The sequence below is a fragment of the Rhinolophus hipposideros genome (assembly GCF_964194185.1).
Source record: "Rhinolophus hipposideros genome assembly, chromosome: X".
Taxonomy (NCBI): domain Eukaryota; kingdom Metazoa; phylum Chordata; class Mammalia; order Chiroptera; family Rhinolophidae; genus Rhinolophus; species Rhinolophus hipposideros.
The window spans coordinates 122,424,515-122,438,134 of NC_138046.1; the positions used below are offsets into that span (position 1 = coordinate 122,424,515).

Sequence of the window (13,620 nt, forward strand, 5' to 3'; positions counted from 1 at the left end):
TGGAATGTCAGCACCCAAATATGCCAACGTGGAATCAATTATTACTCACCGTAACTGAGAAGGACTGACTCACGGGGTGTTAGGCTGGTACCCATCTATCCAATCCATCCTTCCACCCATCCACCCACCTGTCCACTCATCCACTTGACAACTGGTCCATCCATCCATCGTACCCATCTACCAATCCATCATTCCACCCCCCCTCACCATGCACCCGCCATTCACCCATCTGTCCATTCACCCACCCAAAAACCGGTCCATCCCTCTACCAATCCATTCTTCCACCCATCTGTCCATTCCTCCACCCGATGACTGGTCCATCCATCCATCTACCAATCCATCCTTCCTCCCACCCACTTACCCACACATCTCTCCATTCACCCACCCAACAACCGGTCCATCCATCCAGCTATCCATCTACAAATCCATCCTTCCTCCCACCCATCTGTCCATTCATTCACCTGACAACCGGTCCATCCATCCACCATCCATCCATCTACCAATCCATCCTTCCATCCACCCACCCATCCACCCCAACTGTCCATTCATCCATCCGAAAACTGGTCCATCCATCCATCTATCCATCTACCAATCCATCCTTCCACCCACCCACCCACCCATCTGTCCATTTGTCCACCCAACAACTGGTCCGTCCATCCATCCATCCATCCATCCATCCATCCATCCATCCATCCATCCATCCCTACGCTTACACAGGGTCCCCTTCCCAGCTGAGGTGTCTTTTGCTAGGCAGCTGTCCTGAGGAAGGCTCATGGCATCTTAAGGATGGCCTTACAGACATCAGGCTCTGAGGGAGAAGTAAGCTTGGCTTGTCAAGGGACAGAAAGGTGGCAATGAGTCCCAAGCCCGGGGATGGGAAGGCAGAGTGACAAGGACATGCAGGGAAGAGAGGACATGCAGGGCCTTGCAGGTCAGAGTAAGGAGTTTGCATCTTATTCCAGGCGCAAGTAGAAGCCATTGAATGGTTTGGGGAGGGGACAACTGTAAACGTGATGTATATTTATTCCAAGGCCAGCTCAGCGGCGAGGGGAAGCAAGGGCTGTGGCGGGTCAGGCCTGGAAGCACAGCGAGCAGGGAAGAGCAGGTGCTGTGGTCCAGGCTGCAGACGATGAAAGCCTGGATGGAGACGGGGAAAAGCCCATGGACCCAGTGGGGAGGAAGCCCAGCTCAGGGAACACCAATGCAGGCGGGTGACAGAGGGCTCCGGCGTGGGCGACAAGGCGAGCGGGGAGCTGGGGCACAGATCCGCGCCCCAGCCAGGAGCGTGCTGGAGCAGCAAAAGGAGCAGGGCAGTTGTATGCCTTCCTCGGTTCAGTCCTAGGCACTACCGGCGTCCAGGCGGGGGACCAGAAGGCAGCAAGGGGGCCACCTCGTGAGAACCCTCCTCCTTGCACTGCCCATCTGCAGAAAAGCCACCGCTCACTGTGCAGCAGGTGTCTGCACGGAAGGTCGACGCCTAAGAATGAAGTACTGACCCGAAGGGAGACAGCCGGAAGGATCGTTACACATGGCCAAAGAGCCCTCCAGGGAGGTTTCACTAAACTCCCGTCTTCACCAGCTGTATGCACGGCAGGCAGCTCCCCTCTGCACTTTATTTTAAAAGCCGGCATATCAGGTGCGACCTCATCCACTCAATGATGGACTGATATTTCCCGAGAGAGCTGACGCAGCACACAGGATTGGCCGTAAAAGGTTTACGGGACAGGCAGGGACATTTCTCCCAGGGCTATGGACTGACTGTGGTCCGTCCCTTCCCCCCGAACCCCGCCTGAATTCGTATGTTGACACCCTGAACTCCAGAACCTCAGAATGTGGCTGGATGTGGAGACTTAAAGAGGTGATTAGGTAGAAGGAGGTCATCAGAATGGGCCCAAACCCCCATGACAGGTGTCTTTGTAAGAAAAGGGTATCAGGACACACACAGGAAGACCAGGTAAGGACACAGTGAGAGGCAGGTCCTGGGGGAAACCTAACCTGGCAAGATCAAGACCAGCTTGATCTCGAACTTCTGACTGCCAGAACTCTGAGAAAGTAAATCTCTGTTATTGATGGCTGCAGTCTCTGACATTTTATTACGGCAGCCTGCCCAAATTGCTACACCCAGCTGTGGGGGTACCCCAACTCAGTGGGGGCAGGACGCATTCACAGGGACAGACTCCTGCTGGTCACAGAGCTCGGAGATGTTGGTGCAAAACCCCTGAAAACAGTGGGAGCTGGGAAGCTCAGACAGGTGGAAAGGGTAACGTGGGCTGCTCGTGACAGGAAAAGCTGGAGGTAAGTGAACGCTGCTGGATTTGTTCCCTCGAGTTTGGGCTCCATTTAGCTCAACCACCACGTGTCTTCCCGACAACGCAACCAGAAGTCACCTCACCCTCTTTCCTCCAAGATTCTGTAGAGCCATTAACCGTTTACAAAAATCATAATCATGTGTCACCACTTTCGTGGTAGGTATTGGAGTCTCTGCTTCCCTGCTACACTGTGAGGTCTGCTGGGGGTAGGTGCTTTGTCCTACTTGTCTTTCTATAAAACACAGTATCTTGAACCCCACAAAAGTGTTCTCAGTTTGCATGAACAAGTAATAATTCTTATCTTTCTATCATCACAAGTTACAACAAAAAAAAACATATTGCAGTATCATGCACTACTCATTAGGTCAGCATTTTACATTCTCTATTTACAGATATGTTTACATTACTTTAAACTCATGCAAACCATTGGGCACCTTGAAATGTCTGCATTACAGATTTTGTTTTGCTGAGCAAAAGACCATCCCTTGCCTGAATTTCCAGTTCTTGGATTCTCAAGTTTATTTCTTGCCGATACTTCGGGAAAATAAACATTTGCTGAGAAAAAAGTTGAAAACGACTTTTCCACATTCCTGGTCTAGAATTTCATTGAGGCTTGCCACTTTTTAAAAGCACACACCATTCCGAAAATTGCTGGGTTCGTAGCTCAAAAGCAGAAAGCTTCTGGAACTAATTTCTTCAGAGTGGTTACGCAGTCTGCTAGAAGACACAGCCGTGATAAGTGGGGCATACGGCCCCTCCTCTTCCTCCTGACCCTTTCTTGAGAGAGCCTTTTACAACTCTCTCTGTCTCTCTGTCTCTCTGTCTGTCTGTCTGTCTGTCTGTCTCTCTCTCTGTGTCTCTGTGTATGCCATAGCTACTCAGGACTCCAGTCACAACAGAGGAGTTAAACTGCAACCAGCACACAAACGCTCTGTGGTTTCAATCAAACGCCAGTGGCCTGGTGCAGGAGCAAAGCCAGAGCCCGCGTGTGCAGGGTGCAGTGCAGCACACAGCCACCAGGCCGTGCCCTTGTACCACAGCTGGGCCTGGAAGCGGGCTTTGAAAAGATTCCAGCTGGCATTCGGCACAGGACTAGCTGGGAACCCACAGTAATAAAGCTGGAATTGTGCTCCCGACTCTGCTCGGTTTCGTAGGTGTATTATCCCTTGCCCTTTCTTTCTTACTCAGGGGCTCTTGGTTTCAGCCCGGCAGACTGTTAAGTAACCAGCTTCCTCCACAAGCATGCACAAAATACCACTCTGGTCCATGGAGCCACGGAAACATTTCATACTCTCATGTAAGGTCAACAGCACTCAGTGTAAAGCCCAATCAAACGCCATCACGTAAGGTTCTCAAAAGCAAACACTTACAGTAGTTATTTCTGCAACAGATCCTTGAATTTTGAGGTTAGTGTTTAATTTGAATACCGCGCCCATCACCGCAGATTGTCAAGGCAACACAAAAATCTGCAGTGACCCTGTGATACCCATGGACTCCCATTCCTCCACCAGCCCTTTTAAACACAGTTATACCACCGCGCCTGCCATGAGATACCACTGCGCCTGCCATGACCTATACTTTCTCCTCCCGCCGCCCTCGGGTGTGAAAGGCAAAACGACACGATGCATTGAATTGAAATTCCATCCTTGCACAATGAAACACCTACCTACACTTGCAACACTTTAGAATCAGGGCACACACGGTCATTCACCACTGCCATCCACCCTTCTTTCAGATGCTCTGATCCTTTCGGGGAGCCCACGGACTAGATTTCTATTTGAAAGCTCCAAATTAACCCATTAAGCACATCCAATTTAGAGAGGCTCGCCTTATTCCTGTCTGACTGGACAATCCTTCCAGGCAACTCCGGTTTCGAGACGGTACACCAGCCACCCAGCCGCGTACGCTGGGCTGTGAAAGCCCCCTTCAGTCAGCATTCTGAACAAAGCACTGCATTCAAGCGTGGAACATAGGGCTTCTCTTGTGAACATAAAGAACCTTACTGTACAGAAAGCACAGCAGCCATTTTAAGAACCAAAAATGCCACGATGGCATTACAAGGCATCCCCACCCTCGGGCCACCTCTCCCAGCAGCGTGCAGGGCCACGGCTCTGGTAAAGACATGATGGGGCATCTGGGGACAGTGGAAACTCTGGCCGGTTAGCAGCCACTCAGGTCTGACCCAAACCACACGTCTGACCATGTTAACCAAGCATTCACCCGCCATAAAGAAGCCCGTCCCCAAGAAATCTTCTCAGTAACCCCCAATTCACCTACCTTGGAGAGGGACGCGCCTCCTCGGACTGGACGGTGGAGGGAAGTTTTCTGTGCTCACTAAGGTTCTCCGCCTGCCGCCGCGGTTCCATACGAGCTTCCTGCCAAAGGCAGCACAGAGAGACACCGAGTCATCAAGCTGCCTTCTTCAAGACATCTATCATTACGAACCCCCTCATTATGGGTTCGCCCCGCGAGCCTGGGCCACAAAAGCACTGACGCAGCCGGCTGTCTGCTACCGAGGACCCTGGGCCACGGGGCCGGCGAGCTCAGCGCTCCCAAGCGTTGTACCAAATGACTCGCCTGCACCCTGCGTCCACTTCAGTTCCAGGCAGGAAGCACAACTCCTATCTGAGGTCTGTAAAAGCGTGGGACATGACCGGCCCAAAAAAACCGAATCAAATCAAACCCAGCTGCTTACGACTCGCTGTGGTGAACCCTCGAGCCCCAGGACTTGTCAGAGTCTGGGATTCTTGTCTTCTGACTGAGGGAGCATGGAATTCTCAGAGGTCACACTGTACAGGGCACCACCAGGGCGGAAACAAACACCCACGGCATCCACAGGGTTTTCAGCACCAGGACACCACGGAGAGACAGGAGAGCTCCCTTCACATGCACACTGAATACTGTGCAATAATCCTACAACTGGCTCTTTCTGAAAGAAACTGTCTCTGGTGCTTTAGGAAATCTGTCCTTTGACATGCACAGATGCAGATGGAGGGGACAGAAAAAGCAGATGTAGGAGACAGAGAGAGAGAGCGATTGCCGACTTGGAAATACGGAGACAGATATGTAGCTTCCCACAAAGCTTCACGTCACCTTTGACCATCAAAACTGTTACCTGAAAAAAAAATGCAACAGGGTAATGCACTGCTTTTTCATTATTTGCCCCAGAGCAACCTTGAAAAATACTTGGGGGAAAAAAAGTACTAAAAAAACAGGTACTAAAAATATTAAATGAGATTAATGTTTCAAAAGCAGCTATCATATGTCATCTTAACCCTTGACACAAAAGCACCCCTTTTCATTTCAAAGGAGAGCTTACCATTTTCTACGGTTTCCCCCAAGTTCTTCGCTTGGTACATGTTAAGGCAGGGACAAGCTAAAGGCTTGCGGGGAGGTGAGAAGGGAAGGAAGACAGTTGAGGGAAGAGATAACGCTGGGAACTCACAGTGTGGGTGACAATACAGCACTTACAACTGTCATGGACACATATATCCCTATATGTGGGATATCCATATATCCCTGGGATTGTGCCCAGATCCCTTTTACACAACTTGATGCTAGAAGACCTGGTGCACGTAAATCCTTCAACGGCTGCACCCAAGTCACGCTGACATGGAGCCATTATTTATTGGGGTGTCCCGTCCATGCCTAAGACAGTGGTCAGGGGTGGCTGTGCCCTTCCCATGCACAAGCTTACCTGTTTGTAGAGGTCTGTGGACGGTGACGAACGGGACCTCTCGTGAACGTACGGCGGCCTCTCATGCTGGTCCAGACTGGCGTCCAGGATGTCATCGGCCGAGTGATACCTCCCAGAGCCCCTGGCTTCCGAGGCTTTCCTCTGTTTCCTCCAAGAGGCTTGATACTCTGCAAAGGTTCCGAGCCTGTGCGGCGGTTCGGACTTCCCCGCCTTTCCTGCTTTCCTGGGACCCCCGGCATTTTCTCCGAAGGAGGTGGTGCGGGTCCTCTCCTGGAACCAAGGCTCGGTCCCCTCACCCCCGGGGCCCGCGGTCCGTGGCCGCTCCAGCTTCTCCTTCGGGAGCCCAGGCAGTGCCTGTCTAGGCCTGGGCTGGGGTGCAAACGGCCTGCTGGTTTCTTCAAAAAACTTCCATCTGTCGGCAAACGTCCCCACGGTCTCCTCGGCGTGTGGGCGGGAGCGGCGACCCCCTGAGAGCCCAACCTCGTTCATCTTGTCGGGTTCTGAGTACGACTTCAGTTTCTGCTCCACCGTGAAACGTTTGCGGCCCCCGATGCGGGCCACATGCGCCACGCCACCGGTGGACGAGGGCAGTCTGGCCGAGCCCGCCTCCCAGAAGCGGGAGGGAGCGCCAGCATCGGCACGGTGGTCCCCGGCCCTGGGTTCTGCTGAGCCAGCGTAACTGTCAGCTGGGCTGGGGTCCAAGTCACGGCGCTTAAACGATGTGGCTCTCAGGACGCGGGCTTGGGCCTCCTTCAGGTGGTCCTTATAGGTGCCCGGGAAAGCCGCTTCGGGGGCAGCCCCCACCAGGGCCGCCGTCCAGCCGCCAGCCTCTCCCTGATCGGGTCCAGCCAGTGTCATGCTGCTCTTGCTTTTCTGCAGCTTGGCTCGCCGCAGCTGGATCTCGTTCCTCAGGGTGGTGGCAAACCGGTCACTCCTCCGTGTGGGTTTTCCCACCTGGCCATCGAAGGGTGGTGGCCTGTCAGTGCCCCCCTGGCCGTCCACAGGCCGGCGCTTCCCTTCCTGGGTCAGCGAGTGCAGCATGGGCGTCTTGTGAGCAGAGATCTTGCTGCTGTCCCCGTCGGCCCACCTGAAGATGTCAGCGACTTTCTTCACACTGGTCCTGTCACCATGGCTCGCTCTCTGCGGCTCTTCGCTTCCCGGCAAGTGGCCCCCTGCTCCTCTGTCCGCTGGGCGCCCCCTCTCCCCGTCCTGGGCGTACAGGGCCTCGTCATGCTGACGAAGGAGACAGTGGGTTTTCGGGCCGGCTGAGTGTGTGGCAGGACACTCGTGGGCGCCCAGAGGTGTGTCACAATGCCAGTCATTCTCACGGAGCTCTGCCATCTGTGCACTCCCCTGAAGACCCTGCCTCGTGGTCACACAGTACAAGTGGCTCTGCCCACCGCTGTCCCCCTTCTGGTCGGCAGCATGGGGCCACCTGGCCTGAGGAGGGCTGTCGTCCTGGAAGCAGGGGGCGGGACGCTCCTGCCGGCCCACTGCCAGGGCCCCCTGTGGCTGCTCCCTGGGCAGTGGGGCAGCCCTGGGGCCCTCGTGGAAGAAGGGACTCTCGTCACTGTACTGGCGCAGGTGGCGGCACCCATAGGAAGACGGCGGGAAACGCACATCTGTGCTGGACACAGAGGCCTGGAGTCGGCTGGGGGCCCCGGCGTTGGACGAGGGCCACCCGCAATCCAGGTGGGCATCTGCTGCACAGCCTGAGCTCCCGGGTCTCCCCTCGCTGGGCTGTGCCAGCCTCCGCGGCTGGTCAGCGGGCTCCGGCCTCCAGTCACCACGGGGCTGAGCCCGGGTCAGGCCCAGAAAGCGCTGGGTGGTGGCCGCCTCTGAGAACGGAGGGCCCTGGGCCTTCTCGTGACTCTTGGTGGCAGCGAAGCTATCACTGCGGAGAGGGGGAGGGGGTGGGGGAGGGGAAGAAGGTGCTTTTTTCTTGTCGGGAACATACCAGACGGGCCCAAAACTGGACCTCCCAGAAGTGGCCGGCTTGGGCTCAGGCCCATCCTCCGGCCTGGGGCTTCGGCTGCTGTCACAGGGGAGCCGGGCTGGGACATAGCCGAGCCTCTCCTCCAGGCCCTGAGGGTCCTGCCGGCCGCCTGGCCGGGACGCCTCCCACAGGCCCACTTTGTAGAGGATGTTCTCAGTGGATGAGGCGTCGGCCTTGGGCAAGGTGTGGTCAGGCGTGCTGGAGCTGGTGGAAAACGAGCCGTAGGCCGAGTCTCGCTTACTCGGGCCGCCCAGGTGGTCAATGCTGCTGTTGGACTTGGCAGCCGAGAGGCGTCCGGAGGGGTAGGGCTGGGAGGGGTGGTCCAGGCTGTCCACGCTACCCAGAGAGCTGAAGTGGTCCGAGGTCCGCTGCAGATTCGTCTGCTCCCACGCGCCCGACAGGTCCTGGGAGGAGGAACTAGGAACGACAAGAACCACAGGGACACCTTACTTTAGAATCAAGTCGCACACAGCAAAAGGAGGCAGACCACAGCTCTGGGCATGCTGCTGGCCCTAAGCAGGACATCACAAGGCCAGGTGACAATAACGCTTCCCAGGATGGGATCCCTGGACCTGAAAGGTGACCTTAAACACATCCAGGTTTTAGCAATTCAAACAGCAACTGTCTGTGTCCTACAGATACCTTCCAATGCTGGCGAGCCACCTCTCACCTCAGGCCCATAGGCTGGACGGATTCCAGTGGTCACCAGCCGGCGATGCCCATGTCAATACCTTTCGCATCAATCACCACTGAAGTGCAGTGCTCGGCAAACTGAAGCCCAAGAGCTCGAAACGGCTTCCAGATTTGTTTGAATGGTGGGGGTGGTATAGGATCAAAAGACAAATATTTCGGGACCCATGAAAATGATAGGAAATTCAAATTCCAGTGTTCGCAAATCAAGTTTGATGGAGACACAGAGCCACTGGTTTACACATTCAGTCGCTGGCTGCTTTGGAGGTAGAGGTGAGCAGCCAGCGCAGACACTGGCCACAGAGCCTGAACTATTAATATTTCCTCTGTGGCCCTTCACAGAACATGCTGTGGGCCCCTGGTTTAGCGCAGGAATTGATTTTTATTACCGGTTATGAACACAAAAGAAGCAATCCAATGGACGATTTTCAAATTAAAAGGGAAAGTTCACGGAGGACATTACTTTGCCAAACCCAAATAGTAAGTAGTAACACCTCCACCGTCAGCTAGCAGACAATGGAATGTCTCGTAGATAACCCACGTGACAGGTGTGATAGGGCCACCAAACGCGTTGTGTTGGGGGTGCCTGATCAAACCTCGCCAAGTTCATGGGAGCTGTACCTGAATGCCAAAAATACAGGTTGCTAACTAAGGTGGGGGTCCAAGAGGAGGAAACAGAAAATCACGTTTATTACAACAAGCTGGGCGATATACGGTTAATTCAGATATTCATTGTTCTGTGACGTAGCAACAACACTCTATATGTGCTGAGACTGTGTATCCAGCCATGTTACACGTGTTCATTAAAGCTCAACAGAGCTGGAACATTCATTCCTGAAGGTAAAAAAACCAAACCAAACCAAAACAAAAAACAGTGGCCATTTTAGGATTAGGAGAACCAGGATGAGAAAGAAAACCATGTGACCAGGAAAAGGACACAGGCGAGAGAAGTGGCTACGTCATCTGAGGGAGGGAGGTGACCGTTTCGGTTTTACACGCTTTCCCGTGAGGACAGACCAGGGTCCGTTCTCAGAAATGGAGCACATTCCTCTCCTTTGTCTCACCAACACTCCTGAGGTGAGTGTTCCATGAGACTCTAAGTCCAAGCAGATAGAAATAACGCTTAAGCACGGCTTCCACACAGATGTGGGCAGCACACCTGTTTCTTTAATCGAGAAACACTGTATGGGCTTAAGGGAGATTCTATTCCATTAAAGTCACTTCAATAATAAAAGGCCTACTTTTCACTGGTTTTACCACTCAGTTGTAAGTGGTATTTCAAAATTACCCTGGGCTCCCAATACCATCATCTCTTGTCACTTTAAATAGCTAATGCTGTGTTTGACATGTATTTCCTTCACTTCACATGAGTCCCTTACTTTCCAATTTTGCAGCAGACCTGCATTTACCAACAGTTGAAAACTGATTTTGAGACGGTTAACATTAGCTCCAAACACACACACAGACAGACACGAACACACTCCAGACACGCATGCATGCACACACATATGCAAGCACACAGATACACATTCAAGTACACACAGGTCCAGAGGCATGCACGCGCCCACACAGAAACACATGCACACACACATAATAGCCACTCTTTTTGCTATTGCTATTACTGTCATCCTCCTAACAGGATATTAGTGAGGACACTGGCCACTAACCTGAGGTGACCAGTCAGCACCCTGTGACGAGCTGGAGCCTCCCCAAGCCAACCCCCACCAGCTGCTGTCACATAAGCCCTTCTGAGCCTGAACTGTGGGTTCCAGGTAGGCCGGGTCTACCAGAACTCCCCTTTGCATCGACCCACAAATCCCACTCCGTCTTTCTCGCTCTCAGTGGGAAACCACTGGTGGGTCCTCAGGGCTGGTCGTCTCCCTGGCATGGGGCTGTGAAGCCCCCTGGTTTCCCTATACAGTGGTACCCTATACAGTGGTTTTCGAACGTAATCGGTTCTGGAAGAACATTCAAGTTCTAAAACATTCAAAAACCGAGGCACTGTTTCCCCATAGAAAGTAATGCAAAATGGATTAATCTGTTCCAGATCTTTAAAATCAACCCCTAAAACTGCAAATTTAGCATGAATTTTACTACCTAATGATACCATAGATCCATCAAATTTACGGCATTCGTAAACCGAAATGTTCATCAACGGAGACCTTCGAAAACCAAGGTACTCCTGTATTTCCACAATAGCACAGTAGGGCAAGCTTTTGTAAAATGCACCTGCCCGAAACTTAAGTAGTTCTTGCCTTGCAATATGCCTGCAAAAATTTCAAAAGAAGGAGTGGGAGTAGAGGGAAAAGAGGATCAAATATACAGTGATGGAAGGAAAACTGACTCTGGGTGGTGATCACACATAATGTGACATACGGACAATATATTATAGAAATGTACATTTGAAACCTGTATTATTTTACTAATCCATGTCACCCAATAAATTTAATTTTAAAAAGTCTCTAAAGAAGGCTGTGGTTGTGGGCATGTACGTCACATAGACACCTGTCCCAGTGGGCTCAGAACTACCAACTCAGCTGGCCCAAAGGGATTCCGCCAAAAAAGGTAGGTCTCCAGGCTCTGGATTCATTAATTAAACAACATCAACGAGAAAGCACCACCTGTTCAGCTTCGTTCCTGGTGTTTGCTTTTGAGCACTGTACACCTGCCTGTACAGCAAACAGATTTAGCGCGTCCTACCAGTACTGGCGAGTCAATCGCCTTTGCTCATCAGAAAAACAAAATCATTCTCAAGTCAAGAGAGGTGCCATCGTGAGAGGGCTGCGTTGTTACGAGTGTCTGTGGCGTGTCAAAGTCCCCATCCTCCTAACGGGAAACCAGCGCCTACCTCGCGTGGTGGCGGCCGTGCCAAGAAGGGCAGACGCTGGCAGAGGAGAACTGAGAGGCCGGCGTCTCGGGGTGGCTATCAGAGAACTTGGTGGCGTGCCAGGAGTGAGGCCTCCAGCTCAGCTCATTCCTCCTGAAAAAGAACACAGACAACTCAGGGACGTCACACAAAGGACAACCTTGTGCCACGACGGGAGCGAGAGACCGAAAGAAGTCACGGCTATCTCTGCGTGACTTACACCATCCCTGGCAGTTACTTCCCACTGCATCTGTGCAGGAACGCTCTTTTGAAACGTCTGTTAATGGAGACCCTGCCCTCATGCAGAGCGAGAATCACGGGCTCCAAAAGGTGAAACAGCCCTTATTCTTCAAAATTTGTTCTAGATAAGTAAATAAACCTTGCCCTTCCCTGCCCGCCCCCATAAGGCCACAAACAGACTCCTCCACCTTTCCTGTTCCGCATACTTTTGCACAGGGCCCCCGGGCCTCTGTGAGGACGAGGTGCTGGGCTGGAGGAAAGCTCCGGGAGTCCCCGGCTCCGTTGGGTCACAGACTTTCCACTGCTTGTCTCTGTTTATTTACTCACTTAACTAAGTAAATACAGCTATCTCACAGTGAACTAAGGCGAGCGGACAGACATGCCTCTGAGCCTCTCAGTGTCTCTGACGTCAGCTAAAGGTGCCCATCCTGTGACTCGCAACGCCCTCCACCAACAGGTCCAATCCACTCGTGCTGGGCTTCTGACTTGTGGTATGAGGCTTCCCCAGACCCCTCTCCACAGTCCCCACCATGCCGTGGGTGGTTTATTTGTTTTCCGTCCACACCTGCCCAGGTGTGCTAAGATCTGTCCAGGTGGAAATCCCTCCAGCTGCCATGTAAACACAACAGAGCCCCCGAGCACCTCTTCTAATTGTACGCCTTCAGTGGAGGACACAACTAGCCTCGCAGTGGACGGCTTGTAGCCCAAGAATGGACAAAGAGCTCCAGTGAGCCTTGGGGGGTACTTCGGGGAGATTAAACACTCTTCAAAGCAGGCAAAAACATGAAAGATTACACAAAAACAAATATCAAAGGAAAAACCAAAAAGCATTTTTAATATAAACCACCTGGTGACTCCAATAATTAACGAGGAAAAATACGTGGGTGGCAAAATGTGGAATGCGTGAACTTTATGCCAGTTTTCCACGAACCAAAGCACCAAACAGACAAATTCATCACAGCACAGAAGGGATTGTAAAACCCAGACTATACCTCATAGAATTGTTCAAGATCCTTGTAAGGAAGGTTCTGGCCACGTGAATTTCATTTTCAGATGGCTTTTTCTGTGCTATAATATCCATCACTTCTTTCATCTTCCTTTATAGTTAATTAATAAATGAAGCAGACTAGACTGATTGAAACTGGAGGTAAAGAAAAAAAGAAGGCTTGGAAAAGAAAATGCCTCACACTTTGCAGCAACATTTCAACCCCACCACCGGAATGACGAGCAGGGGACGGGCAGGGTTACTGAAGACTAGAGTAAATGTTTCTCCTCGTTTTTAAAAAGATAATACACAGATGCATGTCTCTGTTGCAAGAAAACATAGTCAACAGTTACAGGAGCAATGAGGACTATTTTTTTAAAAGAATAAACACATGAAAACACAGTGGGAAAGGGTTATACATACAAGGTATAACAGGATATCACAGCCCCCGGGGACAGTGAAATTTCCCTCAAATATCTGGGCTTTTGTCAAGTCCTCTGCATTTCCCAATGCATGATGAACAGATCTGGGAATCAGAGAAGATTCAGGCTGGTTCCTGTTAGTAAGCACCTCCGATGGCCTAAAATGGCTGGATTTGTGTTAAGACGACACAGAAGGCCATTTGGCACCTGCATACCGGTCCTCAGTCACAATCCTGTGACAATGCTGGACAGCAAAGCTCTGGTGCCAGACAGCTCTGGTGCCACCTCGAGTTCTCACACACTCATTGTCGCTTTGGTCGGTTTCAACCCCCACCACCACCACCACCACCACTACCCCAGGTGGAACAGAAATGACAGAAGATTTAAGGTCCTCGTGTCAACAAGAGTGTGGTGT

The 13,620-nt window shown here is 52.1% G+C and overlaps 1 protein-coding gene across 3 annotated transcripts in view; it reads right to left on the minus strand.

The window, feature by feature from the left end:
- SHROOM2 (shroom family member 2) overlaps window positions 1–13,620 on the minus strand; it is a gene marked incomplete at its 5' end in the record, with an annotated part of 128,343 nt that overhangs the window by 45,840 nt on the left and 68,883 nt on the right. For 2 of the 3 annotated variants that reach the window (XM_081042020.1, XM_081042019.1), the window contains 3 exons: window positions 4,587–4,684; window positions 6,007–8,419; window positions 11,541–11,672. In XM_081042020.1, coding sequence (XP_080898146.1) covers window positions 4,587–4,684; window positions 6,007–8,419; window positions 11,541–11,672 — 2,643 coding nt within the window. Of the gene's footprint in view, window positions 1–4,586; window positions 4,685–6,006; window positions 8,420–11,540; window positions 11,673–12,790; window positions 12,940–13,620 lie in introns of all 3 variants that reach the window. The other variant, XM_081042021.1, reaches the window with a different exon arrangement.